The 22158-nt window shown below is 41.3% G+C and overlaps 1 protein-coding gene across 2 annotated transcripts; it reads right to left on the reverse strand.

The window, feature by feature from the left end:
* Positions 1-313: 313 nt before the first annotated feature.
* LOC101946494 (C-type lectin domain family 1 member A-like) lies at positions 314-20921 on the reverse strand. Of its 2 annotated transcripts, XM_042845535.2 has the most exons (8): positions 20748-20921; positions 19646-19725; positions 16518-16613; positions 14786-14878; positions 11375-11563; positions 8590-8744; positions 3602-3708; positions 314-2432 (listed from the first exon to the last, which is right to left on the reverse strand). In XM_042845535.2, exons 3-8 carry the CDS (start codon positions 16609-16611, stop codon positions 2282-2284), a joined length of 789 nt encoding a protein of 262 aa, XP_042701469.2. In that variant the 5' UTR covers positions 16612-16613; positions 19646-19725; positions 20748-20921; the 3' UTR covers positions 314-2281. The 2 variants fall into 2 exon arrangements, with proteins under 2 accessions (XP_042701469.2, XP_023965949.2); XM_024110181.3 differs by lacking the exon at positions 19646-19725.
* Positions 20922-22158: the final 1237 nt, after the last annotated feature.

The raw sequence follows: 22158 nt of genomic DNA on the forward strand, positions 1-22158 counted from the left end.
GCTTGAGCTAAGTGATGCCCGGAGCCTGCACCTCTGAGCCCCTTCCACGCTCCAACCCCCTGCTCCAGCCCTGATCCCCCTCCTGCCCTCTGAACCCTTCAATCCTAGCCTGGAGCACCCTCCTGCACTCCAAACTCCTCATCCCCAGCCACACCCCAGAGCCCGCACCTCCAGCTGGAGCTCTCACTCTCTCCTCCCTGCATCCCAACCCCCTGCCTCAGCCCAGAGTCCCCTCCCGCACCCTGAACTCCTCATTTCTGGCCCCACCCCGAGCCTGCACCCTCAGACAGAGCGCTCACCCCCTCCTGCACCCCAACCCCAATTTCGTGAGCATTCATGGCCCGCCATACAATTTCCATACCCAGCTGTGGCCCTTGGGCCAAAAAGTTTGCCATCCCTTGAATTAGCATCATCTGAGAATTGAATGATGTAAACTTACAATATATTAACAGTCTAGTCACTGCAGTTTCCAGCCTATTTATGAAGATACTAAATAACAAAGATCCTAACACTAAACTCTGCCCTTTCCTATTTATCATTACCCTTGGTTCACAGTACTTCAACCATTTTTTTGTTCAGTGATAATGTTTTTATCCAAGACTATTTGAATTAATTACCCAAGTAAGATTTCTTGAGAAACTGTTAAATTTCTCACTAACACCAGGATATTCACTCATTTTTTGAATTATACAGAAGCAATCACCTATACCTTTTGTAACAACTATGTACCCTACCAATTAGAGCCCCAGAAAAATATGGAACTCATACATTTGTAGCTTTTTGATAGGAGACTGGAGGGCAGGAACTAGACCTTTAAGTGTCAGAAATGTTTTTGTCCTTCTTGAAAATCCCTTGGGGATGGAAAGAGAGAGAGAGAGTCTGATGTCACCCTGTTACTGCCTTGTAAGGAGATGGACAACAGGAGCTGAGAGGGGAAGAATTATTCACTGTGCAATGCTCCATCTGAAACCGCACTGGAAATTCTCACTCTGGTAGTTTGAAGTGCGCTGCACCCGCACTCACAGGAACTTCTCGCTTTGTAGCTTTACGCAAGGCCTAAGGTGTTAAATTTAACTTGTTTGAGGTCAGTTAAATATTGAATTTATTAAACAAGGTTGTTTAAGAAACTATTGATCAGCTAGTGTCTCTGCACTTCTTAAAACATGGGGCGAGATTCTTCTGTATTTTACACTGGTATAAACTGGTGTAAACCCAGTGTAACTTCATTGAAGTTAATACATTCACTCCCTATTCATAGTGATATAAACAAGATCAGAGTCTAGCCCATGGTCTCTGTGTTCATTCCCGACTTGCCTTACCAGGGAGGCAAATGTAACCAAATGGAGACCTGAGTGCATTTCCTGGCTCAACTCTGTATCTGCTCACTACAGCCAAGTCACTTTACCTCTCTGGAAACCTGGAGTGCAATGAAGTGGCTTGGGTACAAGAAAAAACAATCCCCAATCTTTGAGTGAATCATAACCAAACATATACATAGGTTTTGAACAGGGAAATAAATATTCACTTAACAGTGTTCTGGCTGAAATCACACAGGAATTTCTCATACTCAAGTTGCTAATTTGAGAAGGGCTGCCACCAGCTAGAATGGTCAGAACTTGAAACACATACTTTTAACAAAGATTCCCTATTTATACCTAATCTCCCTTTTCCAGAGTAGATGCAGACATCAACCAGTGATCTTACGCTAGACTCAGGTGGTCTGCTTAGCTTGTATTTTCAAAACACAATCTCTGCCCATACAGAGCTTAGAAAATTTTACAGGAAAAAATAAACTGGTCAACACTGAGCTCACAGTCACCTTGTGCAGCCTTTCTCAAATTAGCAACACACAGTTGGGTCTCAGAACTGCAACGCAATAATATCTGACTTTGACTAACGGGAAGACAGAGAGTAATAGGAGTAAACAAATTATCTCATTGGCTGGCAGAGATGTGAAGCTCCTACCCCTTTCCATGTCCCTTCCAGCGAACCTCCATACATCCAAACACACATGTACTCAATGACAAAAATTGCCCAAATGTGGTTGACAGCAGACATGTGAAAAAGGGTAGAAAATTCAGTACCTCCATTTTTGCAATTATAAGTGAGGAAAAGACTGTTACAAACATTTGACATTATATATAGTTATACAGCTAAGAATTTGATAACTGCAGTACTGTATAAAAATAGCAACAGACAGCTCAGCAAAGCCAAGAAGCAGCAATTCTTTCCGAGTTTCTCTTTCCGTCTGGGATGTTTCCAGATATGAATCTCAGAGTTTCTATGTTTTTCCTCGTAACAATGCAAGGGACTTCAACTCAACTACCTGCTTCTCACAGGCACACCTACGGGTGGTTGTACAAACACTGGAGCGTATTTCAGAAAGAGAGAAAGCTGCACATTCTTCACGGTAATTTTTCTGTACTAAAGAGCTGGGATGGAAAGACACACATTAATGTCAGTCATACCAATGACATGGCAAAATCATAAGTAGCTATTAACAGTGGGTCATTCTGGTGGGCAGGAGAGTTGTTAAAAAATTATATTCATTGGTGGTTATGAAAGTGGGGAATACGACATCTGGTGAGAATCATGGGGGGGGGGGGGCAGAGCTTTAGTTTGTGTAAATTGTCATATTTCCACAGAAGTCAATGAAGTGATGACAATTTGCATGAGCTGAGCATCTGCCCCATAGTGTGCGGAGCTACCAGTGCACCTGAAACTTGACCTGCTGCACCATTTTCTATTCCTGTTCTAGGATCCCAAAGAGCTCTACCAGGGCACCTCAGTACTCACTACAGAACTGAATAAGGCCGGTTGAATTTTTTTTCCCATCAAAGTTGTTTTTCAATGGTTTTTGTTTAAACATTTTTGTTTGTTTGCAAAACTCAACTGCTTTCTGCCAAAAACTTCTATCTTTCATTCAAAGAATGAAAGCCACACCCCCAAATTGTTACTCATCTAATTAGCTGTGAAAAACTGAAATTTTCTTCAGGAAAGAATATCATTCAGGTCTACTCCTAATTGATGGCTAATTGTGCACTGATTTTCAGATGTAGAGAAGTGGGGGTGAGCATGGCAGGTCACGAAACTCACATTTATTCATGAAAAGTCAAAATAAGTATCAGGAGGAGATGGGCTCTGAAGAAAGAGATTCTGTTTCATGCAAATACCTTTTACTAATAAAGAATGAAGAAATACAGAAATACAGAAACTAGAATGAAGTAGCAGAAGTCTATCTAAGTAGGTTTTCCATGTGTCTGTTTACTAAGATTAGGATTTTCTAAGGAAGTTAGGTGCCCATACACTGCTGAAATTCATGGGATTTGGAAATGTAACTCCTTTGAAAAATACAGACTAAGAAATCTGTTTTTTTCTGGATTTCAGGTTATATTACAAAAGACTCAACTCCACCCCACCCTACTGTCCTTTGCTGCCTATGGCACTGACTTGGAAGCAAGGAGATTACTAAACAAAGATCCTAACCCACATAGTCACACACATTACTGAGTTCAGTCCATTGGAACCTCTTTCTCCCATTTGTTTCATGCCAGCTTTATATAAATGTACAGGGAACTGAACAGGTTCCACTGTGGCTTACACATCAATGGAGAGAGCTGTGCTGTCCTCCCATAGCCAGGGCCCATCTGCTCCATTACGGGATAATCCAATCCAGTAAGAGGAATAATTCAGTTTTTTTAGGGAGACCTGGAGGAAAAAAAAACGCAAAAGAAAGAAAAGGAAAAGATAAAAACAATCCATGTTTCATCCTCCTTCTCTGTCCTTTCCATAGCTGTACGGCTGTGAGGGAAGGGAATGTAAATCTTGTGCTGAGGCATCTACGGAGACTAGTTGTCTCATTATTATTACTATTTATTTGCAATATGGGCACAACTAGAGGACCCATTCAGGACTTGGGCTCTGTTATGCACAGAACAAGAACAAGATCAGGATGAAAACAAATATTGAAATATCAGAATGTCCCAAGAGATCAAAATCTTGTTGTCTAAACAGCTCTGTTATGCACATTTTACTGTCGCACAACAGTAAAAAGAAAATAATTGTGGTACAGGGTCTGCGTGGAGTTATGGCAGGCTTACATTCAATATAAATGACCATCATAAATACTTTGTAACCTTTTGCTAAAACACATTAATTAAAAAAGCCAAAACAAAATGAGTGAAAACATTTGAAACTTAGAAGATATGTAAAATTTATTTGAAAAATTTGCAATTTTTTGGCTTAAAGAGATTTTTCCCAAGGTAAAATCCCTTGCTTGCTTGTTCTTTAGATGATATTAAAAGCACTTGGAACAAAAGGGGTAATTATAGGTGGTAGCTTTTTATTTTGCTGTAGTTGAAGTCCAATCCTATTTCTTCCCAAGAGAAAACAAGAAAAACTCTCAGACAGGGAGAAAGGAATGACTAGTAAAGATAAGGAGAGACATCTTCTTTCTCTCTGTGATTGCCACTTGCAGTTTAGTTCCTGGATAGATATCTCAGGAATGTCACACAGTTCGCACAACTGTATTAGCCACTTTAAGATCTGGCAAAATGTTTCCAGGATCAGGCTAACTGGTTGTTTATTGTTTGTTTGTTCTGTTTGTTTGTCACAGCAGTGATGCAAGGGTAAACAACAGAAAACATTAGGTTTACATTCCAGGTCTTACTGAGGATTTAGCCAAACCCGATGAATGTGGTAATGTCATGTTTCAGAGTTGCAAACTGTATACCATCAGATTAGGCCTGAATAAAGACTGGGAGTAGTTGCGTCATTAGAAAACCTAAACTTAATTTCCCCAATACTAATTTCTCCCTACTGTTACTCATACCTTCTTGTCAACTGTCTACTCTCTTATCACTTCAAAAGTTATTTTTCCTTCCTTGGTATCGTACTGTTAATTGATTTATCTCGTTAGACTGACCTCAAATTTGGTAAAGCATCCCCCATCCTTTCATCGTAAGTGTGTGCACGGGGTGTGCCGGGTGCGCCCCAGCACACCCTAATGCCCTGAGCTCCGGCTGGGAAGGCTGCTCCTCTCCCCTCCCCTCCTCAGCTGTTTGCCGGGCAGGCTCAAATCAACTGCTTCCTGCCTCCCTGCTCCGGCAGGGCCCAAGTGAGTCTCACAAAAAAAAAAAAAAAAAAAAAAAGCCTTAGGGTTAGGTGTGGGCGGGAGTGCGGAGTTAGCAGCAGCAGCACAGCCAGCCCCTGCTCACCTAGGGCCACCCCACACCTCTTGGGCTGGTGGCCATGGCGTCCACGTGAATGGCTGCTCCCTGCCAGCCAGGCTCCACTCCAGCCACAGCAGGCATCAGGTGACCCAAGGGAGCCCAGCTAGGCTAGGGCTGGGTGCAGTGGGAGAAGCTCCAGATACCGGCAGGAGCCATGCGGGGGTGGGGGAAGAGAAGCCCCAGACGGGGCTGGAGCCACGTTGGGGGGAGGAGAAGCCCAGACCCTGGCAGGAGCTGCACTGGTGGGGCAGAGGGGAGAAGCCTGGACCCCGGCAGTAGCTGCACTGAGGGGGAGAGAGGAGAAAGGGTCCTAGGGGGGGCAGTCAGGGGACAAGGAGCAGGGAGGCTTAGATAGGGGGAGGGGTTCTGGGGGGCAGTTAAGGGCAGGGGTCCCAGGAGGTGGTAGTCAGGGGACAAGGAGCAGGGGGGTTTGGGAGTTCTGAGGGGGGCAGTCAGGGGGCGAGAAGTAGGAGGGAGCGGATGGGGGCAGGATGGGGGTGGAGCTAGGGCAGGGCAGGGTGGGGCTCCCTGGGTGCACACCCTAATGAAATTGGCTGCGCACGCCTATGCCTTTCATGTATGTATACCTGCTCCTGTATTTTTCACTTCGTGCATCTGATGAAGTGGGTTCTAGCTCACGAAAGCTTAGGCCCAAATAAATTTGTTAGTTTCTAAGGTGCCACAAGGATTCCTCATTTTTTTTTTTTTGTGATGTCATGTGTTTGCCTTTTCTCCCCATTCTGGTCAGGACTTCTTGTAGATTCATGATATTAATGTAATGTTAAAGTTAGGAGTGTATTTTAATATTCCTGAGGATTGGAAGGAGAATAATAATAATAATTTATTATTAATTATTATTATTATTTCTTGCCACTTCCCTTATTTGGAGTCAGTGACTTTTATAGCCTTCTTCCAAAACTCATGATTGTATGCTTAATTTGTTGTGCAAATTGGTTTCTCTAAGGTCCGCTGATATCTGGTCCAGGTACTGAGTCTTTTGTCTCTCCCTTGGTTGTCTTCCATTCACGATCATTGCAAAAGCCATCCTACCAATATAACTCTCAGGTCTCTGCTGGATATGTCCATATCAACAGAGCCTTGCCTCTCTCAACTTGTCTTCAATTGGGGCAACCCACATTACGTCCTCACAACCTTATTTTGTCTCCTATCATGGAGTGTGCAACTATTTGATCATCTAACATGTTCAATTCTGTGGTGGAGAGCATACTGATTTCCTTTCTTGTGGTTGGTCAGGTATCTGTTTTGTACATTAGAATGGGTTAATTACACTTATATACACTCTACCTTCTAACTTTATTGGCATCTTTTTGCCACAGAGAACTGGGGTCAGCAACCATCATTTGTACCAAGCAGCTTTGATACGATGCTGGGCATCACTCAGGATAGCACCAATGTCAGCAAACATTGATCCCAGGTATTTAAATTCTTTCACTCTTCTGAACTCTCTGCCTGTGATATCCTTTCTAGTGGTCCTCCTCCCTCAGTTATCAAAGCCTCAGTCTTACCAGCATTCACTCTAAATCCCACCCGCTCAAAACTGTGTTGTCACTGTTCAAACTGTTACACACTGGTAAAGGCCAATGTATCCTGGAAATTCTTTGCTATAGCCCCATTTAGTTTGGGCTATGGTACTCACGCCATCATACATATCCTAGATAAGACAGCCATAGCCTTCTGGCAGACCTCTTTATCACAAACTTCACCAAACTAATTCTCTTGGAACACAATCATATGCCTTCTCCAAGTCCACAAAGACAATACCCAGATGCTGTCTTTTTTCCTCTGTACTTCTCCATGAGGTTTTGTAGAGGAAATATGGCATCAATTATACTCCATAAATCAATAGTCACCCTTTCAAATTTCAACTCTTCCATGCAGACCATTTTCAATAATTCCTCCCATCGTTTCATAGCATATAAAGTCAGTTTAATTAGGTGATAATTAGCACATAGTGTAATATTTCCTGTACATTTAAAAATGGGAACCAGAAAGCTTTAACACCATGCATTCAGCATTTTCTCTTTCTTAAGAATATCATTAAACAGACTTGTAAAATACTTTACACTTTCCTTTCCCAATGTCTTCAACATATCCATATGTACTTCATATGGCCCAGGTCCTTTCTCTCCTTTTTTACTTCCCTAAGTGCATCAACAAACTCTTCCTCCTGCTACTCTGAAATCTATCAGCTTTCATTTTCTTAATTCCTCCCTTGAGTTCTCCTCATTCATCACTGTCTCAAAATAATCACTCCAGACTATATTGATTGATTGCCTATTTATTTGGAATATAAGCAAACTAATTCACATTCCTTATCTTTTCTCTATTGTCTTAGTGAGTTTGTAGATGGTCTTTTCTCCCTCACATCCTCCTCACTGGCCACATTTTTAGCTGTCACAACGCTTCTTTTAGCCTTCTTTTTTTTGCCTCCATACACACCATCTTATCAATGCTCAACCCACTGGCCTGCCATTTTTGAAGGGTTACCTTTTCCTTCTCAACTGATTCTTTAACTTGAGGATTCCACATCCACATTTCCCTTTTTACCCTTTTGGCACTGGTTTCGTCACTCCTAGGACTTCATGTACTGTTTCAGCAACATTAACTTTACTTTGTACCAGTTATCCTCCAGCCATTCTTCTATGTAGTCAGGAAGACTACATATTACTTCTTGCTTAAAGATATTTCTGAGGTCTCTGCATTCTAAAGTCTATAAAAGGAAGTCTGTGCTGGTTCACAATGCATTCACCGGGTTTTATCTTACACTTGATTATTTATCTATCACTTCTTGATAAAAAGAAATCAATTTAGGACTTGTGTCCTCCACTGGCATAAGTTATGAGGTGGCTTTCCCTCTTTTGAAAGTGTGTGTCTGCAATCACTACATCTCATCCCAGTATTTGTTTCCCCTTCAGAGTTTCTGGTCCCAATGTCGTGCCGCCCGTGGACTGTTTCATATACAGCCTTTGCAGTTCCAACATGTGCATTTAGACCTGCTCTGACAATTATCTCCTCATTAGGTGGTATGTTTTCAATAAGGCAAAACTCCTCTTTTACCTTTTGATCATCTCCTAACTGTGGTGCATACCCACTTACTATATGGACAGTTACCTCTTCCCAATAATTTAACACTCATCAGTTAGTCTGACCTTCTGGTAACCTCTATCATGAGCCTCTGCATGGTTTAAACCAGAATTGTTTCAAATCATTCTGGTAGTTTTTTCCACATAAACATTTGTGTACTATACCCAAGTAAATTGTAAATAGTATCCTGACAAACCTGCATGTGTAATTTGGGATATATAAGAGGTTATATAAAAAGTAAAATAGACTCTACCAGCTCCTCCTTGCTGTCTATCTTCAGCAGTCTGGAGCCCAGGGAAGAGCAATACTCTTTACATTCAAACCAAGTTTTTATTTTAGTAGAGAAGTAGTAACAGTCCTCTCCATTTTGCATCCATTCGTCCTTTGAACAGATTCTGCATTTGTTTCCTTCAAAAGAAAACAAATAGATTGGTCAGATTTCTGTGTTCCTGTATGTAATGAAATTGAAGATTGGCATCTTCTGACTAACAAATCATTCCAAAACCTACAGGGAACATTACTGGCTGCTGACACTCCACTGTCTGATTGCACAGTGTGCAGAGTCATTTTGCTGCTGACGAGCTCATTTCCCTTTCAACCATAAAGACCTTTTTTTTTTTAACTTGTTTTGTTTTGTGGTACTGTAAATGTGAAGGAGGAAAGAGGATGACAGTCCATGTTGCATGGCTCAGATCTTTGTCAATTCCTAGTTTAAATCTCTACTAGAATCCATGCAAATATGTCCGGCACAGCAAGTACAAGGTAACTGAATCAATAGAAAGTATCTAGTGGCATAAAATGTCATGCAGGTAACAGAGAGCCCTGACTGGTTGTGTGCTGCCCTCTAAGAGGATTCTGTTTACATCCAAGCACATGGTACAGGGCAAGGGAATTCTATTCAGTTTATTTTGCCAAATCTCATTGAAAACCCCATGTCATGTCATAGCGCCTGAAAATGAAACACTGTGGGTAGATGATATTGTGGGCTATTACCAATTATTGTGACTGACATTCATAAAGCAATTTCCATACAAAGGACCAAAAGTGTTCCATAATATGCATATTAGGAGATTGCTTAAAGAAACACTGAAATACACAAATTGGTAAACTGTGTAGTCCCACTGCCTTCAATGAGCACTGGATTGGGCACCAGTTCCCTAATAACACACACCCTATCATGGCTATAACAGTGAACATAAAACTATTTGCACCAAACTCATTTTCCTTATGACTATAAATCCAGTATTTAAATTGTGGTCTCTGGACATGAACAGCTGGGGTATTAATTCCACTTATGCCCCTCAGTTTCCTTGTTCATTTGGCAACAGATAGCACAGAACTAGGGCCTGGTTTATGGAAGTGCTGAGCACACACACTCCCATTCATTTCAATGTTCATTTGGGTGCTCAGCCCATCTGAATATAAGCCTCAATTACCATGCCAATTGCTTCTACATTGCATTGAATCCTCCTATTCAGAGGTGGATTAATAATAGTCATCGCATAATGTATTCAACACATTTTGAAATATTTAAAACAAAATTGCCCCTATCCCCTGTCTTCACTTGTAATGTATTTTAAGTGGTTTGTGAGTTGTTAGGCTGTATCTTTGCAGAACAGGGCAAAAGGAGCACTTGGATAGACAGTTGCTAATATGGACAAGGATAAAAGGGTTCTACTGTAATTAAACTAATTAAATGAGGTGTAAAAAACATCAAAATGAATGGCTATATAGCTCTTTGTTTAGAAAGCATATTCATCTGGGACCTGACTCAAAGCGTATTGAAATAATTGAAAAGATTTCAGTGGACTTTATCAGACACATAGATGAATACAATTAGTTGGGGAAGAATCAACATGGCTTTTGTAAAGGCAAATCATGCCTCACCAATCTACTAGAATTCTTTGAGGAGGTCAACAAACACCTGGACAAGGGTGATCCAGTGGGTATAGTGTACTTGTACTTTCAGAAAGCCCTGACAAAATCCTTCACCAAAGGCTCTTAAGCAAAGTAAGCAGTCATGGGATAAGAGGGAATGTCCTCTCATGGGTAAATAACTGGTTACAAGACAAGAAACAAAGGGTATGAATAAATGGCCAATTTTAAGAATGGAGAGAGGTAAATATGATGTCCCCCAGGGGTCTGTACTGGGACTAGTGCTGGTCAACATATTCATAAATGATCTGGAAAAAGTGGTTAACAGTGAGGTGGCAAAATTTACACACAATACAAAATTACTCAGACCAAACAGACTGTGAGGAGTTACAAAGAGATCTCACAAAACTGTGTGACTGAGCAACAAAATGGCGGATGAAATTCAGCATTGATAAATGCAAAGTAATGCATATTGGAAAACATAATCCCAATTATACATAGAAAATCTATTACTTGCGTCTGATGAAGTGGGGCATTCACCCATGAAAGCTTATGCTCCAATACTTCTGTTAGTCTTCAAGGTGCCACAGGACCCTCTGTTGCTTTTTATAGAAAATGATAGGCTCTAATTTAGCTGTAATCACTCAAAAAAGAGATCTTGGAGTCACTGTGGATAGTTCTCTGAAAACATCTGCTCAATGTACAGTGGCAGTCACAAAAGGTAACAGAATGTTAGGAACCATTAGGAAAGGGATATTTAACAGGACAGTAAATATCATAATGCCACTATATAAATCCATCTAGGTAGGTCCATCAATTGCTATTAATCAAGTTTGTCAGGGATGCAACTCCATCCTCTGGGTGTTCCTAACCTCTGACTGCCAGAAGCTGGGAGTGGACAACAGGGGATGGAGCACTCAATAATTGCCCTCTTTTGTTCATTCCCTCAGAAGCATCTAACATTGGCAACTGTCAGAAGACAAATTACTGGGCTAGATGGACCATTGATCTGATCCATTATGGCCATTCTTATATTCTTATGACTCAGGGTCTGGCTCCAGGTGTATAATAAGTGTAGGGAATTATGCCCACAGTTTATTTCAGTCTGAAGTCACATACAAGGAACACACAGTAGTTGCCATTAGAAGGCCATAGACTGGTACCTTTTGACTGTAAGGACTGCAAAGACTTAGAAAGCTCTGCATTCTTGGCCTGGAGATCTTCCTTTTCCTGAGAGGTTTTCTCCTGAATTTCTTGTAGCTTCTGGGTGAAGTTTTCCAGAATTTCCTGCTGGTGAGTGAGATTTTCCAGAATTTCCTGCTGCTGGGTGAACTTTTCCTGCCATCTGTTTGCTTGATGGGAAATGAAAACAGTTAAATTCACAATAGTACTACACCAAAAAGTGACTTTCAAAACGAAACTATGGTTTACAATATACAGGCACAATTTTAAAAATTCCTTTAAATGTTGCATAGAGCCAGGGCTGGTACAAGACAGCTGTGAAGCTATGGGTGTGGCCCAGGGACCACTTGGTGCCAACCAGCAGAGGGCACAGGGTTGAATACACTTTTACAGGGATTCCCTGGGTTAGACATCTGCATAACTATTAATCAAAGGGTGACATGTGAGGTCTCTACGAAGAGCCAGTAGCCCCCTGGTCATCATGATCATTGCAAAATATATGTATAGATGATATTTAAGACATTATGTAGCTACATTGATAATTATGTTGTTAAGGTCTTGGAGTTACGGCAGCTCACCAGGAGGCAACATACCTTAGAAATGTTCCTTTCAGGGAGGAAGTAATAGACATCTATCTCCCTGTCTGGTCATTTGTGTATTGCAAACCTCACAATGGATGCCTATTTACATATTGAGAGACTGTGAAATCTACAAGAGAAAATCTACAGGAAGACAAACAGCAGTGGGGTATCCGGTTCATGAATAAAACCAAAAGATTGTTCTGCTAAATCTTGGTGGGCAAGGGGATGCACTGAATCCTTCGCTCAGGAGGCAATTTGGCAGTGTGCTTGTCTCATGAAAGGAGGGTCACTGCCAGCCTCGCTACAAGGATTTTGGGTGAGCAATATTCTACAAGTCTTGAGAATAGCATGTCAATAAAGTCTAGGCATTTGAAAGTGTGTTATGATTGTTATTTTATATGTAACCATTTGTTTCCAGTATTTCTACTTGCTACAACTTGAATCTTTGTGCTTTGTTAAATACTTTTATTTGATTTCACTATACACATATCTAAGTTCTGCATGCTAAGCAGAGCAGTGATTTGAGGAGAAACTGGTGAGCTGGGGTGCACTGCTTCTTTGGAAGCAACAAATCAGTGAACACTGAGTGCCCAGTGGACCAGGGGCTGGACACTCCAGAGAGACACTTTGAGGGTTTGAGGGTACCTACTGCTAACCTGAAGAGTGAAGCCTAGATGGGAGTGATTGTGTTGCCCACGGCTGGTGGAGTTGGGAGCTGACTTATGATAGGCAAATACAAGGCTTCCTCCCACCAAGGACAGGTGGTTGCATCTGAAGAAGTGGGCTGTAGCCCACAAAAGCCTATGCTCAAATAAATGTGTTAGTCTCTAAGGTGCCACAAGTACTCCTGTTCTTTTTGCGGATACAGACTAACACGGCTGCTACTCTGAAAGGTGGTAGCTAAGTGTCTCACAACCCTGGGTACCCCCAGGAAACATCAAAATGTGGTTGGACCTCAGTCTCCCCCTCCCAATCAGCAGGAAGGATGATTCAGTTGAGGGGTAGGGGAGTGTTTCCAGAACTACCATGTGTTTTTGAAGAAGTAGTTAGGAGAATAGTGGATCGAGGTTTCCTGTAAAACAGAAGCAGGGGGAAAGCTGCAAGGTGGTCATTGATAAAGAGAGAGCTATCCTGATCCTCTGGGCACCCAATTTACCTTCACAAGATTCTCACTCAGCACAAAGCTTCTTGCAAATCACACCATGCAACAGTGAAGCATGAGCAATGACTATCAAACAGTATTTCCCTGTCGCTGGTGAGACAGGACTCTAACTGTAGGTTTGGCAGTTTTGGCTGAACTCTCCCTGCATACATTTATTGTGGTGAAAACTGCAAAACTAACAAATCTGGAAACCAAAATTCATTTTATATGAATAGACCAGTGAGTTACTTGCAGTGACACCACCATAAATGAGCCTTGGCTTTGTCTTAGAAGGGCCACCTGTGGGGTGACTGTAGAGCTCAGTTTCTGTGACTGATGGAGGAGATATGTTGAAGATTGGAGATGTAAATGGAGGAGGCAAGTTGAAGAGCAGGGCTGGGGAGGAGCATGGGACAATATGTTGTGACATAGGAGTGGTGGCTGGGAGTGAGGCTCTAGGGGAGCAAAGATTGGATGGTGGGCAGAGGGAAATATGTGAGGGAAATGGAATTGTAAGAACTATGGAACGAAGTGTCAGAGGAGCATGGTGGAAACATTGGCCTGGAGCTGGGAGATGATCTTGAGCAGGAGAGGAAAAGGGAGAAGCTCTCCACTCTGGGAAGTTTCTCATTCATGGTTTGTCAGAGGATCTCTGTTCTGACAAGAGTTCTTCAGAATGTGACTTAGACCCAAAGACCATTTGTTGTTCATCAGAGCAGAGACTCCCCTTTCACAAACCACAGGGGTTCAGCGGAAAAGAGAACTGGTCCATCCCACTAGTGCCTTCCAGGCCCTACCCAGCTCAACTACCATTTGTGGCCAAGACTCTCCACATGTGATTCTGACACCCCCCGCCTACTCATGTGTCCATTCACCCACATGCCCTCTCTCCTCAGCCTCTCACCCCACTTATTTCCCTGTGCAGCTGCTCTGCTGTTTACCAGAGGAACAATGGGTGACTGGGGATGCTGGGGAGGGAAGGGGTTTGAGTGGGAAGGTGGGGCTTTTGGGCACATGTGCTGGGATCTGGGTGGGCGAGATCAGAGGTGTGTGTTGGGGATGGAAGCAATAAGAGTGACCTCCATTTCATGTGAATCATACACAGACAGCCCCATTTAAACCATGTTCCTGTTCTATGTCTAACCCCATCTGTGTGAAACACCATTTACACAAAACACATTTTATACTTAAGAAACAGATTATATTGATGTTGCTACATACATTTTTACATTTTAGAGTTTAACTATCTTGCCTATATCTGAGCTATAGTGAAGCTGAGTAAATGACAAAATAGTGGCAGGAAAACATGGGACAATTTAAAAGGAATTATCTAGATTTTTAAAGAATTTCATAGATATTTCATTGAAAATGCAAAGAACATTAAATAGACTTTTAAAGAGATATTGACCCATATTTGGAAACTTAAATTAATCATTTAAGAGTGAAGCTAAGGGATTTAATCCCGCTTTAAGTGGAAATGCAATCAAAACCTTAACTGTGCTAAATTAGCGCTCAGGCTTCCATTTTGAATGATTCCTGTACAGTGTTGCAATGGTTCAGATCACTTCTGAAGCCCTGATCCTGCACAGGGCTCTGTGTAGGGGGATCCTGGAGACTCTTTGAGCTCATTGCAGGATTGTAGCCTTAGTGCCTTCGTTGGATGTACTCACCCTCAGCACCCAGGATCCCGAGCGTTACCAGCAGCACCAGGCAGAAGATCCCAAGAGTCAGTGCAATGAGCTGCCACCGAGGAGATGGAGTGTCTGAAAGAAAGGAGACAGGGCCAAGCCAGGCAGTGAAAACAGTGTCTTGTCTCTGAGAGTGGACATTACCAGACTGATCCAGAAGAAAGTTTAATGTCCCTGTGAGAATCAGGATCCAGACACCACAAGGGGAGAGAGAACAGGGGGTCTCAACCACAAATAATAAGCAATTCAATCAACTGGTTGGATACAATGTTACTGTGTATAAAAATATGTCAAGTAAGGTCTTTTATTGAAAGCTTGTAATGTTCTGAACTTGATGGTCATTATGAGATGTGTATGCAGCCTGTGATTATGAATTTATGTATTTGTGTAGAATATAAAACTGTGCTCCTAATCTGTGCTGCAACATTCAGCTCTGCCACACAACAGGGAGGTGGTCAGCCTGGCAGGGAGGGGCTGCCTCCACAACCAGAAGAGACTAGCTCCATGCACCTGGCTTTGTTCAACCTGGAAAAAGAAACATGATGGGCCATTAGAATTAATGGGAAAACATTAAGGCAACCTGGCTAGAATTTCCCCACCCTAAATCCACATGCCAGGAGAAAAGAAAAAGAAAAAAGTCTTAAAAGGGGGGCTTGAAACCAAAGCTTTTATCTAGAAAATGAGGTCCAGCATTTAGGTGTGATACTGTTCAGGAAAGGCTGGATCCCCTCTCTGACAGGGGGCATGCTGGGAAACTGCACAAAGGCACTAGGGTGACTTGCATTACAAAGTGGAATTTGTTTAATATAGAAGTGTAAAACCTGAAGCTGCGTCTTTTTGTTTATTTTCTGTGTAACTTGTATGGTTTTACCTCCCTTTCTATTTTTGTCTTTGAGTCTGATTTTTCTGTTAAATAAACCTTTTGTTCATTTTCCCCCAGGCAGGTCTCTGTTGTGAAAACTGGGTAAAGTGTATGTGCCAAAGTGAACTGATAACTGGAGGCAGGTTTCACTCCTTCAGGGATGATGAACAAGAAGGGGAAAGTCTAAGTGCCTGGGAGTTAAGAACTCAGGGTAGATGAATTTGGGGAAATTTGGTACCAGAACGACTGGTGAGGTCACCCTGCAAGGAGTAACTAGGCTGGTGGAAGCCAGGGGGAGACCTTCATGTTTGTAGGCTGGCTACTGGTGTCAGGACTCTGAGCCATAGCAGCATAGCATTAAGGCAGCCAAATATATAAGGAAAGATGAGACTAACCCCTTTCTGGTCTCGGTGATCCCCAAAATGTCACAGCCCACCTCCTATAATGGACAATTATAGAATAACCTGACCATACAGGAAGCTTCATCCTAACCCCAGACTGTTGGTGGTTGACTTCTGCCTTGTTACACAAGGGGATTTATAGAGAAAAAAAAAGAAAACAAGTTAATCCTGACCAGTAATAGCTGATTGGATGATTGCTCAGCCCAGCAGCCAATGAGAGTGACTGGAAAAGACTCCTATTAGCTTCCAGGTCTGTGACCTTCCCTGACTGTGCATGATTATTTCTTGCATTTGGCATTCAAGGCAGTGATCAGGTCTCAGTAACTTGCCATTGGCAGAAACACCAGAGTACAATAAATTAAAATTTCTGAATTCTGACATATAATATCAAGGAGAGTTACTGGAGAAAGAGGTATGACTCTGGATTGTAAAATAGCAATATGTATAATACCTTTGCTTTTGGTCTTCTCCACTGTTTGTCTCCTTTGCTGCTGAGCAGAAGTGTGAAATTTCAGTTCTGTGTAGGTCACTTCCTGCTCACTCATTTCTGGTGGAATATAAGATATAATGTTTAAACTAATTTAGTGGATGGAGGAGACTGATGAGAATACTAGGGCTGTTGATTAATCACAGATAACTCACATGATTAACTCAAAAAAATTAATCAGGATTTTAAAAATTAATTGTGATTAATCACAGATTAATTGCACTATTAAATAATAGAATACCATTTTAAGATTATTAAATATCTTTGCATGTTTTTCTACATTTTCAAATATATTGATTTCAATTACAACACAGAATACAAAGTGTACAGTGCTCACTTTATATTATTTTGATTACAAATATTTGCACTGTAAAAATGATAATCAAAAGAAATAGTATTTTTCAATTCATCTAATACAAGTACTGCAGTGCAGTCTCTTTATTGTGAAAGTGCAACTTACAAATGTAGATTTTTTTTGTTACATAACTGCACTCAAAAACAAAACAATGTAAAATGTAGATCCTACAAGTCCACTCAGACATACTTCTTCTTCAGCCAAAACAAACAAGCTTGTTTACATTTACAGGAGATAATGCTGCCCGCTTTTTATTTACATTGTCACCTGAAATTGAGAACAGGTGTTTGTATGGCACTTTTGTAGCCAGCACTGCAAAGGTATTTACATGCCAGATATGTTAAACATTCGTATGCCCCTTCATGCTTTGGCGACCATTCCAGAAGACACGATTCCATGCTGATGACGATCGTTAAAAAATAATGCATTAATTAAATTTGTGACTGAACTCCTTGGAGGAGAAGTGTATGTCTCTTGCTGTTTTACCTGCATTCTGCCATATATTTCATGTTATAGCAGTCTCGGATGATGACCCAGTACATTTTCTTTGTTTTAAGAACACTTTCACTGCAGATTTGACAAAAGGCAAAGAATGTACCAATGTGAAATTTCTAAAGATAGCTACAGCACTCAACTCAAGGTTTAAGAATCTGAAGTGCCTTCCAAAATCTGAGAGGTACAAGATGTGGAGCATGCGTCCAGAAGTCTTCAAAGAGTAACATTCCGATGAGAAAACTACAGGACATGAACCACCAAAAAAGAAAATCAACCTTCTGCTGGTGGCATCTGACTATGATGATGAAAATGAACATGCATCAGTCCGCACTGCTTTGGATCATTATTGAGCAGAACCCATCATCAATATGGACGCATATCCTCTGGAATGGTGGTTGAACCATGAAGGGACATATTTACGTGCCAGATGTGCTAAAGATTCATATCTTGTGACACCAACTATAACAGTGCCATGTGAACACCTGTTCTCACTTGACATTATAAACAAGAAGGGGCAGCATTATTTCCTGAAAATGTAAACAAACTTGTTTGTCTGAGTTACTGGTTGAAAAATACTTAGGACTAATTAGACTTGCAGGGTTTTTTTCTACATAATTCTACATTTGTAAGTTCAACTTTCATAAGGAGATTGCACTACAGTACTTTTATTAGGTGAATTGAAAAATACTATTTCTTGTACTTTTTACAGTGCAAATATTTGTAATAGAAAATAAATATAAAGTGAGCACTGTACACTTTATATTCTGTGGTTGTAATTGAAATCAATATATTTGAAAATGTGGAAAACATCCAAAAATATTTAAATCAATTGTATTCTATTTTGTTTAACAGTGTGATTAATCGCACAATTAATTTTTGTATCGCTTGATAGCCCTAGAGATTACAGATCAATGGACCTGAGTTATACCAGGTTCATTCTAGTGTAACTCCAGTGACATTTATGGAATTTCACCAGCATCAAAGTGGTGCAGTGAAATAGGAAGTGGACTCCATATATTCACTGGCAGAACAAACAAATATTGAGATCTGTTTCATGTTACAATAGACTGGATGACTGAAACCAAGGAGAGTATTGGAATGAAGAAAAATCACATACATCTTTTTAAATATCTGACCTCCATTTATAAGTTATGGGACAAAAACTAAGCTGATTGTCAATGTATATCAGTAACTGAAGCAAAATAACTAAACAAAGATGGCAAACTATAAATTAGAAGTTGGAAGTTTTACAAAAACAAACATTAGAACATTAAGAGATTGTAAATTAAGGCTACACTTATTTTTTTAAAATGATGCAGAGTATGTAATACAAAATTGAGCTACCATACGCTGAACAACCTTAAGTGTAGTTTTGTTCTGACGGATTAGTGTGGAAAAAGGACATTGTCTCTCTCAAGAAAGTTTCCTGTGCACAGTCTGAGTCATATCCACTGACTTTAGTAACTAAAACAATGGTTTCTATATTTTACACCTGAAGTTCAGTGGGGTTTAGTTCTGCCGTTCACAGGCTTAAGTGCTTTTCTGAATAGGAGGTACCATTTTTGAAGTACTTTTATGACATAGGAACCTATAGTCTATTGGGAAAAAAAAATCAATGGGACTAAGTCCCATAGGCACTTTTGAAATTTTTTGCCTAAGGGCCCTAATTAATTCAAACTATCATAATGCTGTGATATGGAGGAAAGCTGAAAACATATCATCCCAACCCTATTCCTGGATAACACTCTAATTAAAAAAAATGCAAGAATGAAAATAAAATAAATAAATAAATAAGCAAGCAAGCCTTGCATCACACCTCAAAGGCCAGAAAATCTCAAGGAATAGCAGAAAAACTAGGAGAGAAAATTAGAATTCAAGACATTCCACCGAAAGTGTTCTCAACTGAGTGTCAATGCGTCCATATCTAGGCTTATTAACATAAACATCTCAGGTGATCTCAGTTGTGAGTGTGTTGCAGAGACCAGTTTATTTGACTCAATTTCACTTTTTTGGGTCCTGCCCATATTTCTCATCCCCCTAAATCCTTAGGTATCATTTCTCAGACTTCTCTATTAACATTTTTCTTACGCTCTCTTCCAAAACATTTCATCAGATGTTATATAAATGAGGGTTGGCATTCATTCCCACTTAACACCTGACTGGCCACCTAGCTCTGGATTCAATATATAGTTGTTTATTGTTAGAAATTAATATAAACCAAAAAATAAGGCTAAGTTGCTACCTTGTTTCTTCAGACAGGACCAGATGCTTTGTTAATACTGAGATCTCTGCCATAAACTTGGTACCCTCCTTTTTGGCAATCTTGCAGATTTGGTGAATATGGTAAAAAGAACATTCAGTTACAAATGCAGAACCATAAGATACATGGATTGACCAACATCATACATCCCAAACACACATGTTTTGCTGCTTAGACTAAACTTTACCAGAAGGGGGAAAGAACAATACACAAGTTAGATGTCTAAAATCCTTTTAAATAAAGATAATGGGTAGGATTTTCAAAAGTGCCCAACTGACTCAGGAGTGTAAGTGCCTGCAATGGTGCACCACCCTCGAGCAAGTCCTCTTGTGGCTGTGCTCGGATCTCCAGGAATGCTGCTGTCTGATCTCCCTTAGTGCCTGCAATCATTTTCTGAGACTTGAGTACTTCAAACAGGTACTCTTTAGTGGGGTCTCTTTATTAACCTTTCGCACACTGTACAAAACCTCTTCTTTAGCCCCTTGAACTCAGCCTTTCATTTAGAACTGGGTACTCATTCAGACAAGTTCTGATATGGGTCAGCAGCAGTCCTCATTAAGCTTCTCACCAGCTGGCCCCTTTTTACTCTGTCCTTTCACCTATTGGCTTGGAGAGGTCAACAAGCAGCAGTCCTCCTCCTGCTAGAGTTTCCCTTTTATGAGGGAGGAAGGAGCATATATGTGGCCCTCCTTCCCAGGCTTCATCCTGGTTGGCTGGGAGAGAGGGGAGCTTTGCCCCACACTACACTAAAAGGCTCCTGGGCCCTTAAAGGAACAGTAGCATGGATTCCCCCAAACACTAACTATTCCCCCGAGACTGCTTCCCCCCTCCCAGTATCTGCCTATGTCTCTTCCTAGGCCCAGTCCCATTGATTTTCAACATGAATTATGCTCCTAAGTCACTTAAGGCCAGATTTTTAGGCACATTTAGGCTCCTAAATCTCATTGATTTCAATCTGGTTCTTAGGTACTTTTGAAAATGTCACCCATTAACACTCACTTCCTAATTTAGACAGAAGAGGAAAATCTTACAGCAGTTACAATCCCTAACAATGAAAGATCCCACAAATACTTAGACATGATACCTGTGGAGGTGTCCTCTGGTCAGTGAGCAGGAGTCTGGGAATAGAACTTGAGGAGGTGTACCCATCCACTCCTGTATCAAATCCTCTGAGGAGTCAGAGAGAGGCAGAAATTGTTTGTCCTGCTATCAGAGGGTCAGCATGAATGAGAGAGGAAAATTATTTGCTCTGTGATGTTCCGACTGAAACTGCACAGGAAGTTCTCGCTCTGCTACTTCGACGGATGTTGCACCTACACAATGCGCTCAGACAAAAGGGTCTTTCATCTTTATGGATGACTAGGACTCAGGCATTAACTATAGAGATTGGTTTGAACATTTACATACATTAATTACTGTGTGAAGCAACTGTGACTAAGAAACAAATGCTCAGCCTGTGTCCAAGCACTTTTAAAAGCCTGGTCTTACCTTCCCTGTATTACCTCCAGGGTGAACTCTTTGCCAACCAATTTTCCAAAGGGAAGCCTCCTGTCCTACAGCCTAGACCAGAGGGATACTGGGGGATCTCTCTACTTCTTTGCACTTGGAAATTTCCTTTATTTTACTCATTTTACATCACCATCAATGCAACAAGTTGTGATGGGATCCCCGGGGCGCAGCCTGGGACTGTGGGACCGCTGTGCACCCTTACCTCTCTCCAAACTGGGCTGTCTCTCACAATGCCTTGCTAGTGACCAGCAGCAAACCACTCCAGATGCTGTTATCACTCAGCACAAACACATGTGGAGCCCCACACCCAGCTAGATTGCATGAATGCTCCCAGAGCCACCCATGAATCATACAGAGAAAGGCACCAGAGCCAAATCCCCCCAGTTCCCAGTACTATACCTCAGGAATAGACTGTCTTGCACTGCTCAAGATGAGAAATGCAGATTTATTAATTGGTTTACCACTTCATCAATGGAAAGTGGAGATACACCAGCCTTTGCAAAACCTGAGCAGATTTGCCATACACTTCATACAAACTCACTGATAAAGATAAACAGTTAAACAAATTTATTGACTATAAAAGGTAGATTTTAAGTGATATTAAGTGATGGGCAAAAAGTCAGAGTTAGTTACCAAAAGAAATAAAATATAAGCACGCAGTCTAAACTCTCAACCCTGTTAGGCTGGGCAGCAACTAGACTTAAGCAGTTTTTTCTCACCCCACTGGATATTGCAGTTCTAAATATACAGATTTGTCCCTTAAATCTGTGCCAGACTCCTCTGTTGGAGTCTTCAGTCTTCTTCTCAGTGTCTTAGTTGCTTGCAGCATAGGTAGGGGCAGGAGAAAGGCCAAGCATATGGCCACTGTATCTATTTTATACCCTCCATCAATGTGCTTGGAAAACACAAGTCCAGGCATGTCTGGGGGCATTGTTGAGTCTCCAGGCAAGGTTGAGAAATTCCCCTGGTGGGGCCTCATGCAGGTG

This window comes from Chrysemys picta, chromosome 1 (genome assembly GCF_011386835.1).
Source record: "Chrysemys picta bellii isolate R12L10 chromosome 1, ASM1138683v2, whole genome shotgun sequence".
In the NCBI taxonomy this organism is placed as follows: domain Eukaryota; kingdom Metazoa; phylum Chordata; order Testudines; family Emydidae; genus Chrysemys; species Chrysemys picta.

What these genes read in the sequence shown, in the direction of transcription:
- LOC101946494 (XM_024110181.3), bottom strand. Translation starts at nt 16,611, where the DNA reads ATGAGTGAGCAGGAAGTGACCTACACAGAACTGAAATTTCACACTTCT. An exon ending in GGAGAAGACCAAAAGCAAAG is followed by an intron (nt 14,879 to 16,517) that starts GTATTATACATA and finishes CCTTTCTTTCAG; the next exon opens with ACACTCCATCTCCTCGGTGG. An exon ending in TAGACAGCAAGGAGGAGCTG is followed by an intron (nt 3,709 to 8,589) that starts GTAGAGTCTATT and finishes TTTTTCCTCCAG; the next exon opens with GTCTCCCTAAAAAAACTGAA.